We start from the raw sequence: 15800 nt of genomic DNA on the forward strand, positions 1-15800 counted from the left end.
AATGCCGTCTGCCGGACCGCATGGTGGTGAGTGGCTGAGCCGGGAGACGGGGTGCGTAATCGTCGCTGTGTGTAGTCTTATCCCGCCGGCGAGATGCATCGAGAAGACGTGTGTTGGTGTAACGAGGCACGAAGCTAGTTGGAATTATCGATGAAAAGGAGGGAAGTAGAGAGTGCGAAGTGAGAGAGATACATGTTAGCTACGGATAGACGGATCCGAGATATGTGCGCTGACGCAAAAGGGCGGGAGGCCGACGGGCGAGCAATGGACGGTATGTTTACCTACATTGGGGAGATAATAATTAATGGCACAGCCAAGCGTGGGGGGGGCCCATGGGGCCGTGCCATGGTTCCATGGCGGCTAGGCGGCTCTGGAAGGGCTTGGTGAATTCTTTGGTGGAACGGGGTGGGTGTGAGAGGATCAGTAGTGGCTGTTTATAGCTCTGGGCGATTCCAAGTATGCCTGATGTGTGTAGGTCTAGCAAAGCAGCTAGGGGAAAGTTTCTCACATCTAGAGCGACCTGAGGAGGGATACCTGGAAGGAAGTCTGAGGGTGTGGTGTAGCCGACTGGATGGTGTGCGCTTGTGTGGTGGTGGTGGTGGTTTCTGTTATCATGGCCCTTTTGGGGGAATTCGAGTGTGTAACACATACGCCCGTAGCTTTATCTTGGACAATCGGGATTGGACGAGGTGAGCCATTGACCAATGAGAGTACTGGAAGCGGAAGCGTGCCCGTTCGGTGCGTCGTACACACTTTGTCGGGACGGGTGGTGTGCCGTTTGATGAGGTTGGATGGCCTAGGGGAGGGAGCCGCAATGTCCTAGGAGCTGGCTTGTCTCGATGGCATCGGCGCCGGGCGTGTGGACATCAAGAGACACCTTGTTTTCCTGGTTGTGGAGAATGATCTGGATTGTTTACTTCATATCTTGGGGAAATGGGGCGTGAGGATGGGTTCTGGATGAAGACATGACTTGACGCCCCTCAAAGTTTGGGGGTCCTTATCTCACGGATACGCTACGTTACCATGCCCTGTGTCTGAGCTCGCAAATGTCTCCGACTCCCTTGCTTGGCGCTTCTCCACGGGGAGAGGCGGAGAGAACGTGGAGATGGGAAGAAGTTTGGGGGTGGGTGGGATCAGTGAGACATTGATCTGGGTTTGAGCTTTTGGTGGCTAACCGCGTGTTCCACCCGTTTGTCCAGCGACGTCTGTGATTGTGTTTCTGTGCAACCAAACACGAGGGGTGAAAGGGGTGTGGCGTGAATGTGTGACGGTCTTTCGTAATTGTAAGGGATGATGATGGAATTCTGCGTGTACTTGACTTTCTGCCCTGAGCAGAGAGACTCGAGGAGCCAAGCTTGACGACGGACGTGTTTGAGCTGATCTTCAGACTCTGGTGTCTGTACGTCAGTCATGTCTCTGTGATATAACGCCCTTTTGAAAGGTACTGTGTGGTGTTTGTGTAGCTGTATCCAGTGATGCCAATGGATTTCGACCTTGGGAGAAAGGGCGAAACCTAGAGATGGATAGGAGATTCCCATTCTGTAGCAGTCGATGGCGTGTGAGGTTCGGTGACTGACTGGGCGCTCGCATGTGTTCCCAAATCATGACTTCCAGAGTCGTTGTCCTGTCGTACTTGCCCTTTGATAGGAAATTGTTAGTGACACCGACAGTTTCGAGTAGGCTCTTCTCACATGCAATCGAGAGTTGAGAGAACCCTGCAATCTTGATATAGAGGTTGGTAGATGTAGTACTACTGACTCGAGGCTAACTAACGCTCTTGCCGCCGCGCGAGCGGAACCATTGCATCAGTTACCCGGGATGCAGACCTTTTACGAGATGGAGGGCTACTTGATAAGTAGCCGCAGCTAAGGACGATAGAGCCTCACTAGGGTTGACGAGGCCAAGGAGGTAATGCTCTCCATTGGAGATGGAGACGATAAGACCGATTTTATAGCGTCTTGGGAGTTCAAGTCTCGAACTGAATGATGCTACTATCCACCAGTAAATTTGTTGGTAAAATAGTGATATATGATGTCGAACTTCGATGTTCAAGACTCTGACGCTCCAGGCTTGAGTCTTCACATACAAAGAGTACTTATATTAGTGAGATGGCAAACTCTCTACTCTTGCTTTCGGACATGTTCAGCCAGGCAGCAATCTACATAGTCGTCCGGATACTTGGTTAGACTGCTCCATAATATGAACGAGGGACCTGGGTAATTAATCGAAGAGATTGTATACGGTGCTCAAGCAGCAACTCAAGCTAACCGCCAGGACTTGAGCAATAGTCTCCCGGCCCCGCTAAGGCTATCTACTTGGCCTTAAATGTGGTTGCCACAGTACGTAGTAGAATTCCTCTCATGACACTCTGGTAGCTCACTCGCCATTGTAAACAGTACTGCTGCTTGTACATTCACGACCATAGATACTCAACGCCGATAACAGGATCTAACTGATACACTCCCCGGTAGCCCGAATTGAAGAGAGTAATTGCTTCAATTTACTTATTTTTGTCTTGTTCAAACATCAGAGAACTAAAAATTGAGTCAAACGACCAGATATTTGATGGCTCTCATGGTGTTTGGTAGACTCAAATACATAGTCACTCGCCAATATCCAGGACACAGGTAGGGATGTGACCATTTGGCAATGCCTCACAGTTCTTCGAAGCTGAGTATAGAAGGATCTGGCTTTATTCCTCTGGCCATCGCGCAAGCCGGACCACACGTAATACCTTACAGGGAGCACTTAAGGTCAACTGCTGGGTTGACGAAGACATATTGGTGTTTTCGAATACCATAATGCCTTACGTAGTTTGGACCCAAGCTCGAAACAATCTCTCGGGAGTGGGAAACCCAACAGTGCTTCAAAGTATGTTATCAATGTTGAAAATCCTTGAGTCTCTCGGATTCAACGTCATTCGAGACGAGTCACGGGGAAAGTCCTGCCCGATCATCGCGTTGATACTTAAGATATTGTGTGCTAAGTATTTGTATATAAAGAAATAAGAGCTACACTAGGTAGTCGAGCCTCTGATATTACAAGGCGCGGCAAACGCAGAAACAAATGGTTTTTCCATCCTTTGTTATTTGACTTTTTGTTGAAAAGTATACTGGATATTAAACAGAGTCAACGGTTAGCGACTCTCATATATTCTTACTAAACAGCCCGTTATTTCTAGCCTATTACCTTTACTAGAGTATTCTCATTATAATACAAATGAGAAGACGGGAGCCAGGTTAGTCTAGTGATAAAATAATTAAAAAGATAATTATCGATGGGCTGGGAAAGCTATGTCTTACGACTTCTCCCCCCCATTACGGCTTTGCTGCCTGCGTCATTCTTGGAACTACCAGACAAAGAGACACATACGTTCGGTGGTGAATTTGATTTTTGGCGGCCGTTCTCGCGATATTTATACTGTTAGGGTTGGTACTCCCAGCTTCGATATCCCAATTTGAGGATCGAATACAGGCGTACACTGTTCAACCAAGTACAAGATGTAATATGAGTAGTTCCCGTCTGAATTGTACAAAACAATGGAGTGCTGTTCATTACTTTGCTCTTCCCAATTCTCGGAGCTTCAAGCAGAATAGCCATGTCCTCTTCTGTACAATGCGCCTATTGATACAATCGAGAGGAAAGGGGCAGAGAGACGTCACTGCATGCCATCTTAGACGTGGCTTCCGCGTGAGAAGTGCTTTCACTTCGTCCTGCGAACAACCTAATGTTATCAAGACGGTTTCTGAGACACAGCAGTTAGACTCGTCAGTCTACCGGCAAGCTTTGGCGGCGGTGAGTTGAGGAACTCCAAGTCGCCGTGATGGCGATTCTAGAGCGTCAGTACCCCCATGGGCACGCCTACCGGGGGGCATCATCGTAAGTAGAAAAGCGGATTATTAACTAGACTCACTCCATATTGATCCGCATGTCTGAGTACGGTCATAGATAACGACAGCCTCAAAGACATGCCGGATACACCATCATCATCATGAGGCGAGTCCCGCTTAAGCAAGCATTTCCCTTGAGGTAGTCTATGTCGGCAACTGACATTTTCTGCCTTGGTTTTTTCGTTATCGGGTAGCGCTTATATAAGGGCCATCTATAGAGGAACCTTTACTCGTAAGCCCTATAAGCTATTGAGCTGGGTATTGGCAGAGGGACCACGCGTGGTTGAGTGTTCTCCGGATTCTGTTGCCTTTCAATTAGCGGTGGACAACATCAAATACATCTCGCACTTAGGCACTTACCCCAGATTTCCTCCCTCCAACTCCGTCCTCCCTTTCCAAGTATTCCAGTCTGAACGCTATTAAGAAGCGAAGTTAAGTGGAAGGATGAGGGTCTATGTAGGTAGGTGGGAGATGCTGAGATATCGCTGTAGACTTATTACCTTGGCGGAAAACCCGTTAAACAGACATTTCATCTTGCTTCACAACAGGGACAACTATGCGCACAAAGAAGTCCACAAGATGACACTGGCTTGCCCCCCTTCACCAGAAGAGCAGCCAAAAGCGGCATGTTATAGGGAATTACCTGAGCTGGGTGCTTGCCTCGTTGCTGAGAGCCATGTTAGTCAGCCATTTTTGCCGCAGCCAGATAGGTACTCCTCTTGAATAAGAGCCTGGCGGTTGTCTGAGTAGGGGACACTGAGCACACATCGTGAGGAAGCCACCAAACGGGGGCCGGCGACAGGCAACGCTCAACAATGAAGTAAAATACCAAACACTTGACTTACAAGCATGAGAAAGAGCAGTCTCTCAACTAGGCACAGTACTGTGTGCGAGATAATGTAAGTAATGAGCAAGACATGGTTCAACCTTTATACATTCTTCTACAGAGACACCGTTTCCCCCTCGTGTCCCATCCTACGTAGAAACCTCATCCTTTTTAAACATAAAACGCAACCCCGTTTTCCCACACCAAAAAGAACTCCTCGCCAGCCCAACCAGAAAACACTCTTTGTCTCCGGAGCGTATTTGTACAAATCTAAAACAATCTCTCTTCCTCCACTGCCGCACTTAGACCACTTCACCTCAATCATCCTCAATATCGTCATCACTAATGACCAAATTCTGCACCGCCAACCCTGCCACAGACCCGTCGCCTTTATGCCGGAACGCAGACCCCTTCTTCCGCGGTGAAGCCTCCTCCGAAGGCTTATCAGTAGCCCACGCGTCACCCGTCATCATACCGTCATTGTCCTGCGCGTCCTCGGCCTCCGCCTCATCGTCGTCGCCCGTCTGCGGGCCGATACCCTGAAACGACACAACCTTTTCAAGATCCTTAAGCTTGAAGGAGTGCAGCGTCGACTTGCGTCCGCGGATGATGGAAGCCATGTACGGCAGGCGCTCGAGTAGCATCTCCCTACGAGCCGAGCTGCCGAGGGAAAGCAACGGCGCCAATGCCGCGCTCGTGTCCGTCTTTGATGAAGTTTCCCGGGCCGACTTGGGCTTCGACTGGTGATTAGCCATCCAGCTTCCCATATCCGCCTGCTTGGGTTTTCGAAACGCGCTGGCACCCTCCGTAAGACTCTTCCGCGGCGCGCTTTCTTCCCCCTTCATGAGCTTCGTCGACCAGACGTCAACCAGGCCCTCAAACTCCTCCTTTGTCCGCCACAGCTTGAGACTGGTCGGGTAAAACATCTTGAAAGCGTCCGCACCCTTTGCACCTGTTGAGGCCTTGCGCTTGACGGGTGACGGCAACGAGAAAAGCATACCGCGAACGGCCACGTGGAAGGCAATCTCATCTTGTCGAAGGACATGGCTTCCCGAGTCCCTGCCAAAATTAGAAGTGCCCCTGCCGCCAAAGAAGGAGTCCCATGACGGGAGGAGCAGGTCGCTCTCGGATAGGTATTCTATACATCCGTTGACGTAATCCAGGGGTGTTGACGCGTCGAAGGGTGGTACATTCTCGCAGGAGAACATGTAGTTCTCGTGAAGAGCGGAGATGAAGGTCTGTGTATCTGTGCCGGTTTCATCCACTAACGTATCGACCGATACCTCTGACGGCTTCGGGCGGGAGTGATGGGCGAGGTAGCTCGGCAAGCGCTCAGCTGGGTTCGATGTTGAGGGCGCTTCCTCCCTCTTGTTGTAGACCACTTTTCCAACCGCGTGAAAGATACCAAGACTTGCCTCGCGCTGAGAAATGAGCTCCAGTGTGTCTTCTTCTCCTTTTGTAAGAGAGATGCCCGCCTTGGCGCCCTTGGACTGCTTGCTCAAGGCAATCTTCGCTCCCCAATCCGCGTCTTGATCGCCCTTTAAACACATGAATTCCAGAGAAGAGATTGCGCTGCGGATATCCCCTATCTCACCCAGGCGTTTCAGCACTTGAGGTCCTGGCGTGCGCTTCCTCCCGGATTTGCGTGCTTCTTTCATCACGGTCAACTCCAGCGCTTTCGCGAGCAGGGTAGGCGCAACGGCATTGAACTCGATGACCCGTGTCCCAGGATGCCGCAAGATCTCGGGACCAAGTAGTCGGTGGGCAGTGAAGCTATCTGCCGAGGCTGACGTTGTGGTCAGTAGTGTCTCTGAGATGACCAAGACGACAGGCGTGATGGGCTCATTTGCAGGTCGCCGCCCGTAGTTTGAGAGCGACGGCATGTTCGACGCCAAGTACTCCAAGAGTGTGCTTCTGAAGGAGGTCAGGGCCGTCGAAGCCCTTGAAAAAGTGTTTGGAAACTCTTCCACAAGGATGATCTTCCCCGATAAGTCGGGTTTCGCGCTTGCGGTACGAGGTGCCTCCGTCGTCAGATCGGTATCCAGTTGGCCAAACTTCCCGCCTCTGCCTAGGAATTCCTGAAATTGAGCAGAAGCTGATGTGTACCCGAGATGTGCGCCGAGAGCACCGGTTGGATTCCTCCATTCCAGGAGCTCGTAGCCCATGTCCCTAGCCAGAAGTCGCATGGTGGTAGTCTTTCCCGAGCCCGCAGCACCCTTGAGAATCAGAAGGCGCTGGCGCATCCGTCCGGCGAGAACATCTTCCAACCACTTCCTCACATCCGAGACCTTCCTCTTGTGTACCGCCAGCTCGTCCAAGTTTATGGGCCCGAAGCGTTCTGACCAAGGTCGCAAGTCATCGTCGAGAGCAGCCGGTTTATTCGGGCGCGGAGGCTTGAGGAACCTCTGGCTTGATGCTAGACCTGCTGGTGACGAGACTGGGGTGTTATCTCGAAACCGTTTCCGTGCGTTTTGCCCGACAATACTAGAGGTGCTAGCTTTCTGCTCTGCAACATCATCGTCCTCGGATATCGGGTCGCTTATTATGTCGTCGAGAGGCACCGCCCTGGAAGAAGCAACTGGCTTTGCGCTAGGTTTTGATGCCTGCTTGGAGAATAGGGTCATGAGATTTCCATTGCGACCCTTCTCTTCCACCTTGACGCGCTTCGTCGTTTTGCCCTTGGCCTTCTCGGGGCTGGTACTCGGACTCTTTGTGTTCTTGTTCGCTGGACCATTGCGTGATTGGAGTATAGCTGGCGCCACGGTGGTTCGACGCTTATCGGGTACACGGCTCTGCGGTTTCGTTGGACTGGGAGATGCAGTCGTGCCTCGCGTATCTGATTTGGAGGGTGATGATAGCAGGAAATTCGTGAGTGTATTCGTCTTGGGTAGGTCTTCCTCATCGTCCGACTCGACGACATTGCGCCTTCTTCGTTTGGCTGGCGGAGCCATTGGGCAGGATAGTGGTAAAGAAGCTCAACATGAGCGCATGTTCTCTGCAGGTTGCAGGGCGACCGACGCGTCAGACCTTTTTCCCTTCGCAATTCGGGGATGTTGAAGGCGCGGGCAGGCTGTGAATAATCTGCAAGAAAGAATGACCAAGCATGCACCTACCTCCTACCATTCTGCCTACCTTTTGGCGGGCGGCTAAAGCACAGCTGCATCCTCGTCATTTTGGAGCCTCGCCAATCTGGATCTGGCCCCCACTTTGATGCACTTTACAGCGAGTGGACACTAACTTGTCGCTAAATCATCCGGTCTTGTCGGTACCTGGCGGGAGCCGTACCTGCCCATTTTAGTGACAGACTTCCACCTCAATGCTCACCTATTTCTTATAATCTGACCTGGGCTCACGGTACCGAAAAGCAAAAGGCAAACACATTTCGGCGAATTCAGCATGGCTAGAATGTGGTTCATTCGCCGCTCAAGCTCCCTGATTACTCACTCTCCCCCAAATGAAAAGAGAAACTAGATAAATTTGGAAAAAATATAACTCAAGTGAAGGACGAACGCCTTGGGACCCAATGCTAAATAGATGTCTCATTGAATGGAGCGAATCCCTCGTCCACTAACAACGATGTTCCCACATGACTTCATTCGTCGACTAGGCAAAACAGATAGACACTTGACAAGTTTGAGATACAATTTTTGACAGATTGACATTCTCATTACACGTTCAAAGTCATTCCCATGCTATGTACCCATATGTTGTACAGTAAAGATTAGAGACAGTTCAAGCTAGGTGAATCCAGCATGCTCCAAGTTATGTGCCACGCATCAGGACAAATTCGTTCCCCAGTGCAAGTTTGCTTCAATAGTAACCTCCAGACTTCAAGTCAGCAGCTCCAAAAGTCCACCCACGGAAGTTGTCGACAAACGTCAGAGCAGACGCCAGGTACCGCTCATGTACGTCACCCCAGGTCCTAGAAGCCTCTTTCATGGCGCGAATCGCTGAGAAGTTTGTCAGTTTTCACATGCTTGGGCTGGAGCGCGCGTACGGTACTGACCTTTAACATAGTGAGCGTCGGTGGCCCATTGGGAGTTCAAGGCCTCGTGCTCAACATGCCCCCAATGACGTTGCTTCAAGTCCGTCTCTACATTATCGGGGTCGATCTTTGGCCGCAATAGGGAAATATAGACACCGATTACGAGCAACCACCACTCCCTTACTAAGCTAATGTGAAACTTGGCCGGAATCACCGGGAGAAGAATTCGGACGGCGTGGCTCGTCGTGAGGAGATGTACTGTGAAGAAGTTGTATCCGTGGGTGCCGCGGGGAATGGTTGCGACGAGGAGCGCAACCGCAAGCTCTTGTGACTCTTCGAACTGCTTCACCGGGTCTGTGATGGTCCAGGCATTCCAGTATTCCAGGACAATGTCTTCATGCTTTGCAAACAAGACGTCGAGGTTGCCCAAGGACGGTTCCTTGAACAGTCCATCGAGTCGCTTGTCATCTGCGACATTGTGAATCAGCTCGAATGTCGACTTTGAGCTGAACGGCGACGGCTTCGTGTATTTCTTGTCGTCGAGGTATCGGTGGAAGAAATTATATTGTGTGGCAGCCAATGCTAGTGCCTCGATCGCGATCTCCTTGGAGTTCATCTCGTAAGCGTATCCGAGGTGGATGAGGGGGTGGCCAACTACATGAGGGGTCAGCAGATGTACACCGTCATTCCTCCAGGCAATACATACGACCACCAATAAGCCCGTGGACCAGAGGCTCGTCGCCACTGAACATGAATTCGTCGACGACCTTTTTCCACTCGTAGGAGTTATTCGCCAAAGAGTCCTCGAAGAAGTCGACGTAGGCCCTCTGGTATGTTTTGTCGCCGAGGAGATCTCTCCAGTCATCGTCGGTGACCTCGGCGGGAGACTCTTTCCATGGCTCGAGCTCCTTCGCTTCGGCCTCGTAGATATTTTGGAGCTGGCGGTCATTCGCGCCCAGCAGATACGCAGACGAAAGAACGTGTGCCGTGTGGTTATCGAACTGGAGGTTGTGGTAGATTATGGAATGGTTGACGTGGTTGGCCCTCAGCAGGTGCTTGAGGCATCTTGCTCGCCGGTCATGGTCGGTCTCGACATCGTGAACTTCGACAGGGGGGATGTTGATGGTTTGCGCCTTCTCGCCGTCAGAGACGAAGAGGTTGACGATTGGGACATAAGAGAGCAGACTAGGCGCCATTTTTTTGCAAGTGAGACTTTCAAGGAGTTCCCATTGTTGGAGGAGGGAAAAGTATTGCGACAGAGCTGCAGATGCAAATTGCCGTTAAAGACATGGCGCGACCCTCCGAGAAGCGTTGGGAAAGTGACGTTTGATGGGTTTGACTGAGTGGGGCCATTGTATGCAGGGAAGTGCGGGCACGTCCTCTTTTTGCAGGGACCGTCCCACCTCGGCGCACTTTAAACTGCCCAGCGCGCCCAAGCTGCTGGACGTTGGCATCGTCCTTCAAGTTCTCAACCCCGCCATTCCCGGCCGGCTGCCCCGCTAATTATCGGTCGTCCGGGGGCGGAATGCCAGCAAAGGTGTTTCTTCCGAGGGCCCTTCCCGGCGCTGCATCTTCATTCCGTATCTCGGCTTGCTTAATAATATGTGCAAGACTTATGCTAAACCTTCGGAAGTTGTTTCGTCGCTGTTCTCATCAACACTCTTCAACCCCTGCTGTGAGTCTTAACAAACAATGCCCTCATAATTAGTCGTTATCATTTATCATCATCATCATCATCATCACCATCAATGAGGTGCATGGAGCAGCTTTCAACTGCCAGAGGACAAGAACGCTACTATGAAAGAGAAGTATCCGACTGTTTGCAGCCTTGGCGGTTCAGGGCAACAGGCCTTGTGGTATCGCGAAGCTCTCTACAGACCCGGAAGTGCGTAGATGGTGCTGCGGAAGGTGACACGGGCCTGGCATGCTTCCGGCCAAAGACATCCGTGTCTCTCAGACGTCGCCTGTCGAAGCAATATAAATACACCTCAAGTTCCCTTGTCCCACACGCATTCGTATCTCGGGCCTTGAAATGACTCTCTGTCTGGGTTCCACGGCAGCTTGTCGAAGCAAAAGCAACAAGGTGTCGAGGCCATGGCCATCCTTGAGGATGACCATGGATCTCACCCATGCTCCAGACAAGCAATTTCGCAGTCTGGCGCTCGATGGACACCTTCAGCTGCAGTTTCTTGCTTATGTAACGGCGCCGCCCAGTGAGCCCATCGACAGGTCTTCGCATACTAATGTATGCTTCGCATGAACACTTGCAATTCTCGGTGAAGTGTGAGCGTCTGATTGGTATGTTTTTAATGGGGCACAGGATGAATTGGCCAATGGCGTGTACAGTTATCACCGAGATTCTAAGACGCCCACGTCGTGATGCGCCGGTTCCTTGAGCCTCAGCGGGATACTATCTATAAACTGAATGAGATTGAGTGGTCAAACCCCTCACGATTTTTGCAAACTACACCCACCCTAGGATCACATTACAACTCACAATTCTAACCCTTGACACAAATACTGGGTCCTCAAATTGCGCTTTCTGCATGCCTCATCCATTCAAATCGGCTAACATGACCGAAAACGAGGTTGGGACTGATGTCCGAATCTTCTTGGACTCCTTCTATGGCACAAGGGGGTTGGGCAACACCGCTACTCCTTTTCCAAACACGCCCAGGGTGGGCCGGAGCGGTCAGAGGCCCTCAGGAAATGAACAAGAGCCGCTCAACACCTACTTCGACGATGCCATGTGGGCTAAGGGCTTCGAGGAAACATCCAGCTCATCCGGACGCTCCATGGAAGACGACCCCCCCATCGAGATGTTGCTTGCCTACCCACCCTCAGCAGGTTCCCGTTCCCTCACGGACACCTCTTCCATCCACACACCAGAGCCACTTGTCGCCCCTGATGAGTTCACGTCAATCCTCTCTACCTCCCCTTCTTCTCCCGGAGGTCGGTTTCGAGACACAGGATCCTCCATTGATCTCCACGCCCTCCGCGGCTTGGATGATCGTTTGACTATCCCCGTATACGATGCCAAGCAGAGCCTCCCAAGACCGCCTACTCTGGACATTCCGGCCCGGCCCATCAAGAGATCACCCAACAGCAGACACCGGGTCGTCAAAGATGTTCACAAAGTGAATAGAGTCAGAGACGCTGGCGCATGCATTAGATGCAGAGTACAAAAGGTTACATGCTCGGCTATTGACCCTTGCGAAACCTGCAAGAAGCTTGGGCAACAAGCCACAGAGTTCTCTTGCATTCGTGGGGACTTGACGAGTGTAGCCAAGGAGCTTTCTCCTAGGCGTTGTGAGTTTTTCTCCTTCCTCAGATGTCGGAGCGGGGTGCTAATCATGTGTAGTCGCTGGCTTAAGACTTGACCGCGTTGTCAATGAAATCCTAAGAACGGCTGGTCCGCAATTCCAAGGGCCTGTCTTTGAAGGGCGAATCCTTCTTGAGCCAGACTGCTCCAGGCCAGGTCTCGACGCAACTCTCAGGAACTACACATGTGCTGCCTCCAGCCATGGCGGCTGCACTCTGACCAGAAACCCAGAGAACAGGGCCCTGTCACAGGACGGCCTGGTAGACTGGGCTTCACAATACGTTTCCTCTGAAGATCACAGGACCTTTGAGGGGCGTATCGAGTATTTCATCAAGCAGTACGCAATGCCAGGTCACTACAATCCTTATAGTACGGCGCAGCGTCCAAAGGTAAGTCCAGGTCCCCAAGGTCTCATACCCCTAGTACAATGTCTCACCAATCTCAGACCCAACTGCTCCAAAAAGTGCACACGCTGAATGCCATGTGCAAAATCTATCGCTCGCCAACTCTCTACTTCATTCGCTCAGGCGAGGTCAGAATTTCCGAACTTTCTCTTCCCGCCCAGGCAGAAATCCGTAGCATCGCAAGGTCCGTCATCGAGTCATCTGAGCGAGATATCCTCGCCGACCTCGATAGGTATCTCAAGCCCACCAAGTCCAAGATGGACAATCACGAGAGGCCTGCGGTGTGGGCTGCGCTATGGCAGCTCATGTTCATCTACCGAGACCTTCTCAGAAACGTCAAGCCGTGGCACGGCAACGCAGAGCCTCTCTTGAATGCTGTGGCGGTGTTCTATGCGAGTCTCTTCCGGACTTCCGCGGCGCTGAAGCTGCTGTCACTCGACAGCGTCAAGGGTCATTGGCCTGCTGGTGAAACCCAGCAGGTTGGTCTCACGAAAGCTTTTGAAGGCATTTTGGAACTTCGCGATACTTTCCGTATGTTATTCCCTCTCCTGAGAATTCATTTTCCCGAAATATGAAGGAATATTGACATTGGAATATGTAGATCTAAGAATCGCCGCCGGAGTGGACGCAATTGACCAGCGTCTCAAGGTGCTTGTCGTAGATCCCGAGATGAAGGTCTTGAAACGCCGACCGGCTCCCAAAAAGCCAGCGGGCGGAAAACGTGGCGCGCCTGGACAGTATGACGAAGATGTAAACATGACTGGCTGTTAGTGTATGAGCGAGCGGTCCTTCTTCTGTCTCTCAGGGTCGGAATCTTGAGTTTCTTTCGAATGTTCTCAATGAGGTTGGTTTCTGGCGTTATTTCTGATCATTTAATTGTGTTTGAAGGATACCCATATCGTTAGCGATTATAACAAAACGCTGTTCTATTTGAGAGCGGCAAGGACGGTGGAAAGAATGTTGTTCATCATGGACTCCGAACTCTTAAGCACTTAATGATTATCAACACTCCCCGAACATGATACTCCCCAATTCTCAAATTGCATCGACCCTAAACAGCAAAGGAACGTCTGCGGGAAAGAATTCTTCGAGACAACTCCGTCACTATTGTGAAGTTCTTCTCAGTCGGGCCAACTTTTTGCACTTGTCTGTCGAAACTCGAGAGCTCCTGTGTAGATACCATCATTCGAGGACCCGAGTCTTTGGAACCTGGGAAGCAAGCATCATTGAGATTGGTTGATGCATCCATACAAAGACAAGATAGGACGATTTTAGTTCTTATCTAGACTCGAACCAGCGGGGTCAGGGAGTACCCTGGATCTTATTATCCGAACATTCAAACATGACTCCCCGCGATGGGATGGTATGGCGGCCAAATCAAACGTCGGGGTCATATCTATGGGTCCCTTCTTTTTGCGCGGGAAACCCGCACTCTTAGTCTCTGGCAATAGTTGACCGAGGGAACTTAGACACTCAGACCAAACGAAAATTAGCAGCAGCTTGATGAACTCCGCGCATAACGTGTTTCTTAACTACTAGTACCTTATCGAATCCTCTCATCAGATCAATCGCATGTTGAGGTTGGCAACAATACCCATTCGAACAAAAATACCGGCACTCACACAATGGCATCGCCATACCATCCCTATCAGAAGCTTGACATCGACGAGCGAGTCAAGCGGGTTCTTCTCAGGACGCCGCTCATCGACGGCCACAATGACCTGCCACAGCAACCGCGGGCATGCTTTCATGGCAAGATTCACAACAATCCGAAATTCGATTTCGCAAATGGATTCGAGAGGGGAATGACGGATATCCCCCGACTGAGGGAGGGTGAGTTATAATAGATCCTGTCTCAGTTCAACCCAATGGCTTACACGAAATGAAGGTGCCGTCGGTGGTCAGTTCTGGTCCATCTGTGTCCCCTGTCTCAGGTCCGCGGAGAACTTTTCGACAGCAGAGTACTCGGACATGGCGCGCGACGCCATTGAGCAGATTGATATGACGCTTCGGCTCGTCGAGTCGTATCCGGAGACGTTTGAGTTGGTGAATGGACCAAATGATGTGAAGAAGATTTACGAGTCTGGGAGGATAGCTTGCTCCATCGGTATTGAAGGGTGCGTGCTCAATCTGAGGTGTTGAGAGGGGCTCATGAAAGACTAATAAGCTTGACAGATTGCACATGGCTGGCAACAGTATTGGTATCATTAGAGCATTTTACCGTCTGGGAGTCAGATATGTAAGTTGAACAGGCTTATAGATGCCATGAGATCCTGTACTGACTCTGCCAGTGCACCCTCACTCATGTCTGCAATAATGCCTTCGCCGATAGCTCAACATCCAAAGTCGGCGCCGTCCATGGCGGGCTTTCTAAGCTGGGTCGTGCGGCATTGATTGAGATGAACAGATTAGGTGAGCAAGATAATTCCATTAAATAAGCAGCCCACTAACCAGTCACCCTCAGGAATGATCGTAGACATATCGCACGTCTCAGAAGACTGCGCCAAGCAGGTCCTCGAGCAGACTCGCGCACCAATCATGTTTTCCCACTCCAACGTCAAGGGCGTGTTCGACTGTCCCCGCAACGTCCCGGATCGCATTCTAGACATGGTCCCAGCCAACGGGGGCATCGTGATGGTGACTTTCGTCCCGGAGCACGTCACTACGCGCAGGAGGGACGCCAAGATGGACATGGTTCTCGACCACTTATTCTACATCGCCGAGCGCATCGGCTGGGACCACGTTGGCCTCGGTTCCGACTTTGATGGTATCGCGTCTGTCATCCCTGGTTTGGAAGACGTCAAGTGCTACCCAAGACTTCTCAAAGCTATTCTTGATAGGGGTGCCACCGAGGAGCAGCTTGCCAAGGTGGCTGGTGAGAATATCTTGAGGGTCTGGCGTGGTGTTGAGAAAGTTAGAGACGAAATGAAGGCTGAAGGGGTCTTGCCGGTTGAGGATGTGTGGGAAGATCGGACTTGGTGGAGGTATGATGGGTACTACCAGATGCCGGATCCTGATCCTGAGGATAAGTTGGGCTTGGACTGGTATGGTGTTCCGCCTCCAGATGAGGGTTTGTATCTGGACGACAAATAGGACTGAGAACTTCCCAATGAATTTTCATGAGAGAATCCTCTTAGATCGAGTTTGCATGACTATTACTTCGCAAGGACATTGGACGGATGATGCGAATAATTCATGTAAGGTTAACGGTTCATCGTGTCGCCCCAATTTTGAGCGAAAATATCCCACTGAAGCCGAATCCTGGTGACTGACACCTGGCACTGTCTTGATAGTTTGACTGTCCAGATGCCTTCAGCAAATGGTGTACAAAATTGTAGTCAGCCCATGTTCGGAATCACGGCTGGTCGTTACG

General features: G+C 51.1%; 4 protein-coding genes across 4 annotated transcripts; 2 read left to right on the forward strand and 2 right to left on the reverse strand.

Annotated features, from left to right (window-relative positions):
- Window positions 1–5033: 5033 nt before the first annotated feature.
- rad17 (RFC checkpoint protein Rad17) lies at window positions 5034–7667 on the reverse strand (the record flags this gene model as incomplete). The annotated part of the gene is made up of 1 exon (XM_053187896.2): window positions 5034–7667. One exon carries the CDS (start codon window positions 7665–7667, stop codon window positions 5034–5036), a length of 2634 nt encoding a protein of 877 aa, XP_053055400.2.
- An 859-nt stretch (window positions 7668–8526) lies between these two features.
- Window positions 8527–9897, reverse strand: N0V96_002070 (uncharacterized protein; the record flags this gene model as incomplete). The annotated part of the gene is made up of 3 exons (XM_053187895.1): window positions 8527–8666; window positions 8723–9355; window positions 9408–9897. The coding sequence occupies 3 exons, from the start codon at window positions 9895–9897 to the stop codon at window positions 8527–8529; spliced, it is 1263 nt and encodes a 420-aa protein (XP_053055399.1).
- A 1377-nt stretch (window positions 9898–11274) lies between these two features.
- On the forward strand, window positions 11275–13198 carry N0V96_002071 (uncharacterized protein; the record flags this gene model as incomplete). The annotated part of the gene is made up of 4 exons (XM_053187894.2): window positions 11275–12010; window positions 12063–12412; window positions 12469–12958; window positions 13029–13198. 4 exons carry the CDS (start codon window positions 11275–11277, stop codon window positions 13196–13198), a joined length of 1746 nt encoding a protein of 581 aa, XP_053055398.2.
- An 854-nt stretch (window positions 13199–14052) lies between these two features.
- N0V96_002072 (uncharacterized protein) lies at window positions 14053–15520 on the forward strand (the record flags this gene model as incomplete). The annotated part of the gene is made up of 5 exons (XM_053187893.1): window positions 14053–14260; window positions 14316–14544; window positions 14603–14666; window positions 14719–14839; window positions 14892–15520. 5 exons carry the CDS (start codon window positions 14053–14055, stop codon window positions 15518–15520), a joined length of 1251 nt encoding a protein of 416 aa, XP_053055397.1.
- Window positions 15521–15800: the final 280 nt, after the last annotated feature.

The sequence above is a fragment of the Colletotrichum fioriniae genome (genome assembly GCF_027942845.1).
Source record: "Colletotrichum fioriniae strain IMI 355084 chromosome Unknown scaffold_2, whole genome shotgun sequence".
Classification (NCBI taxonomy): domain Eukaryota; kingdom Fungi; phylum Ascomycota; class Sordariomycetes; order Glomerellales; family Glomerellaceae; genus Colletotrichum; species Colletotrichum fioriniae.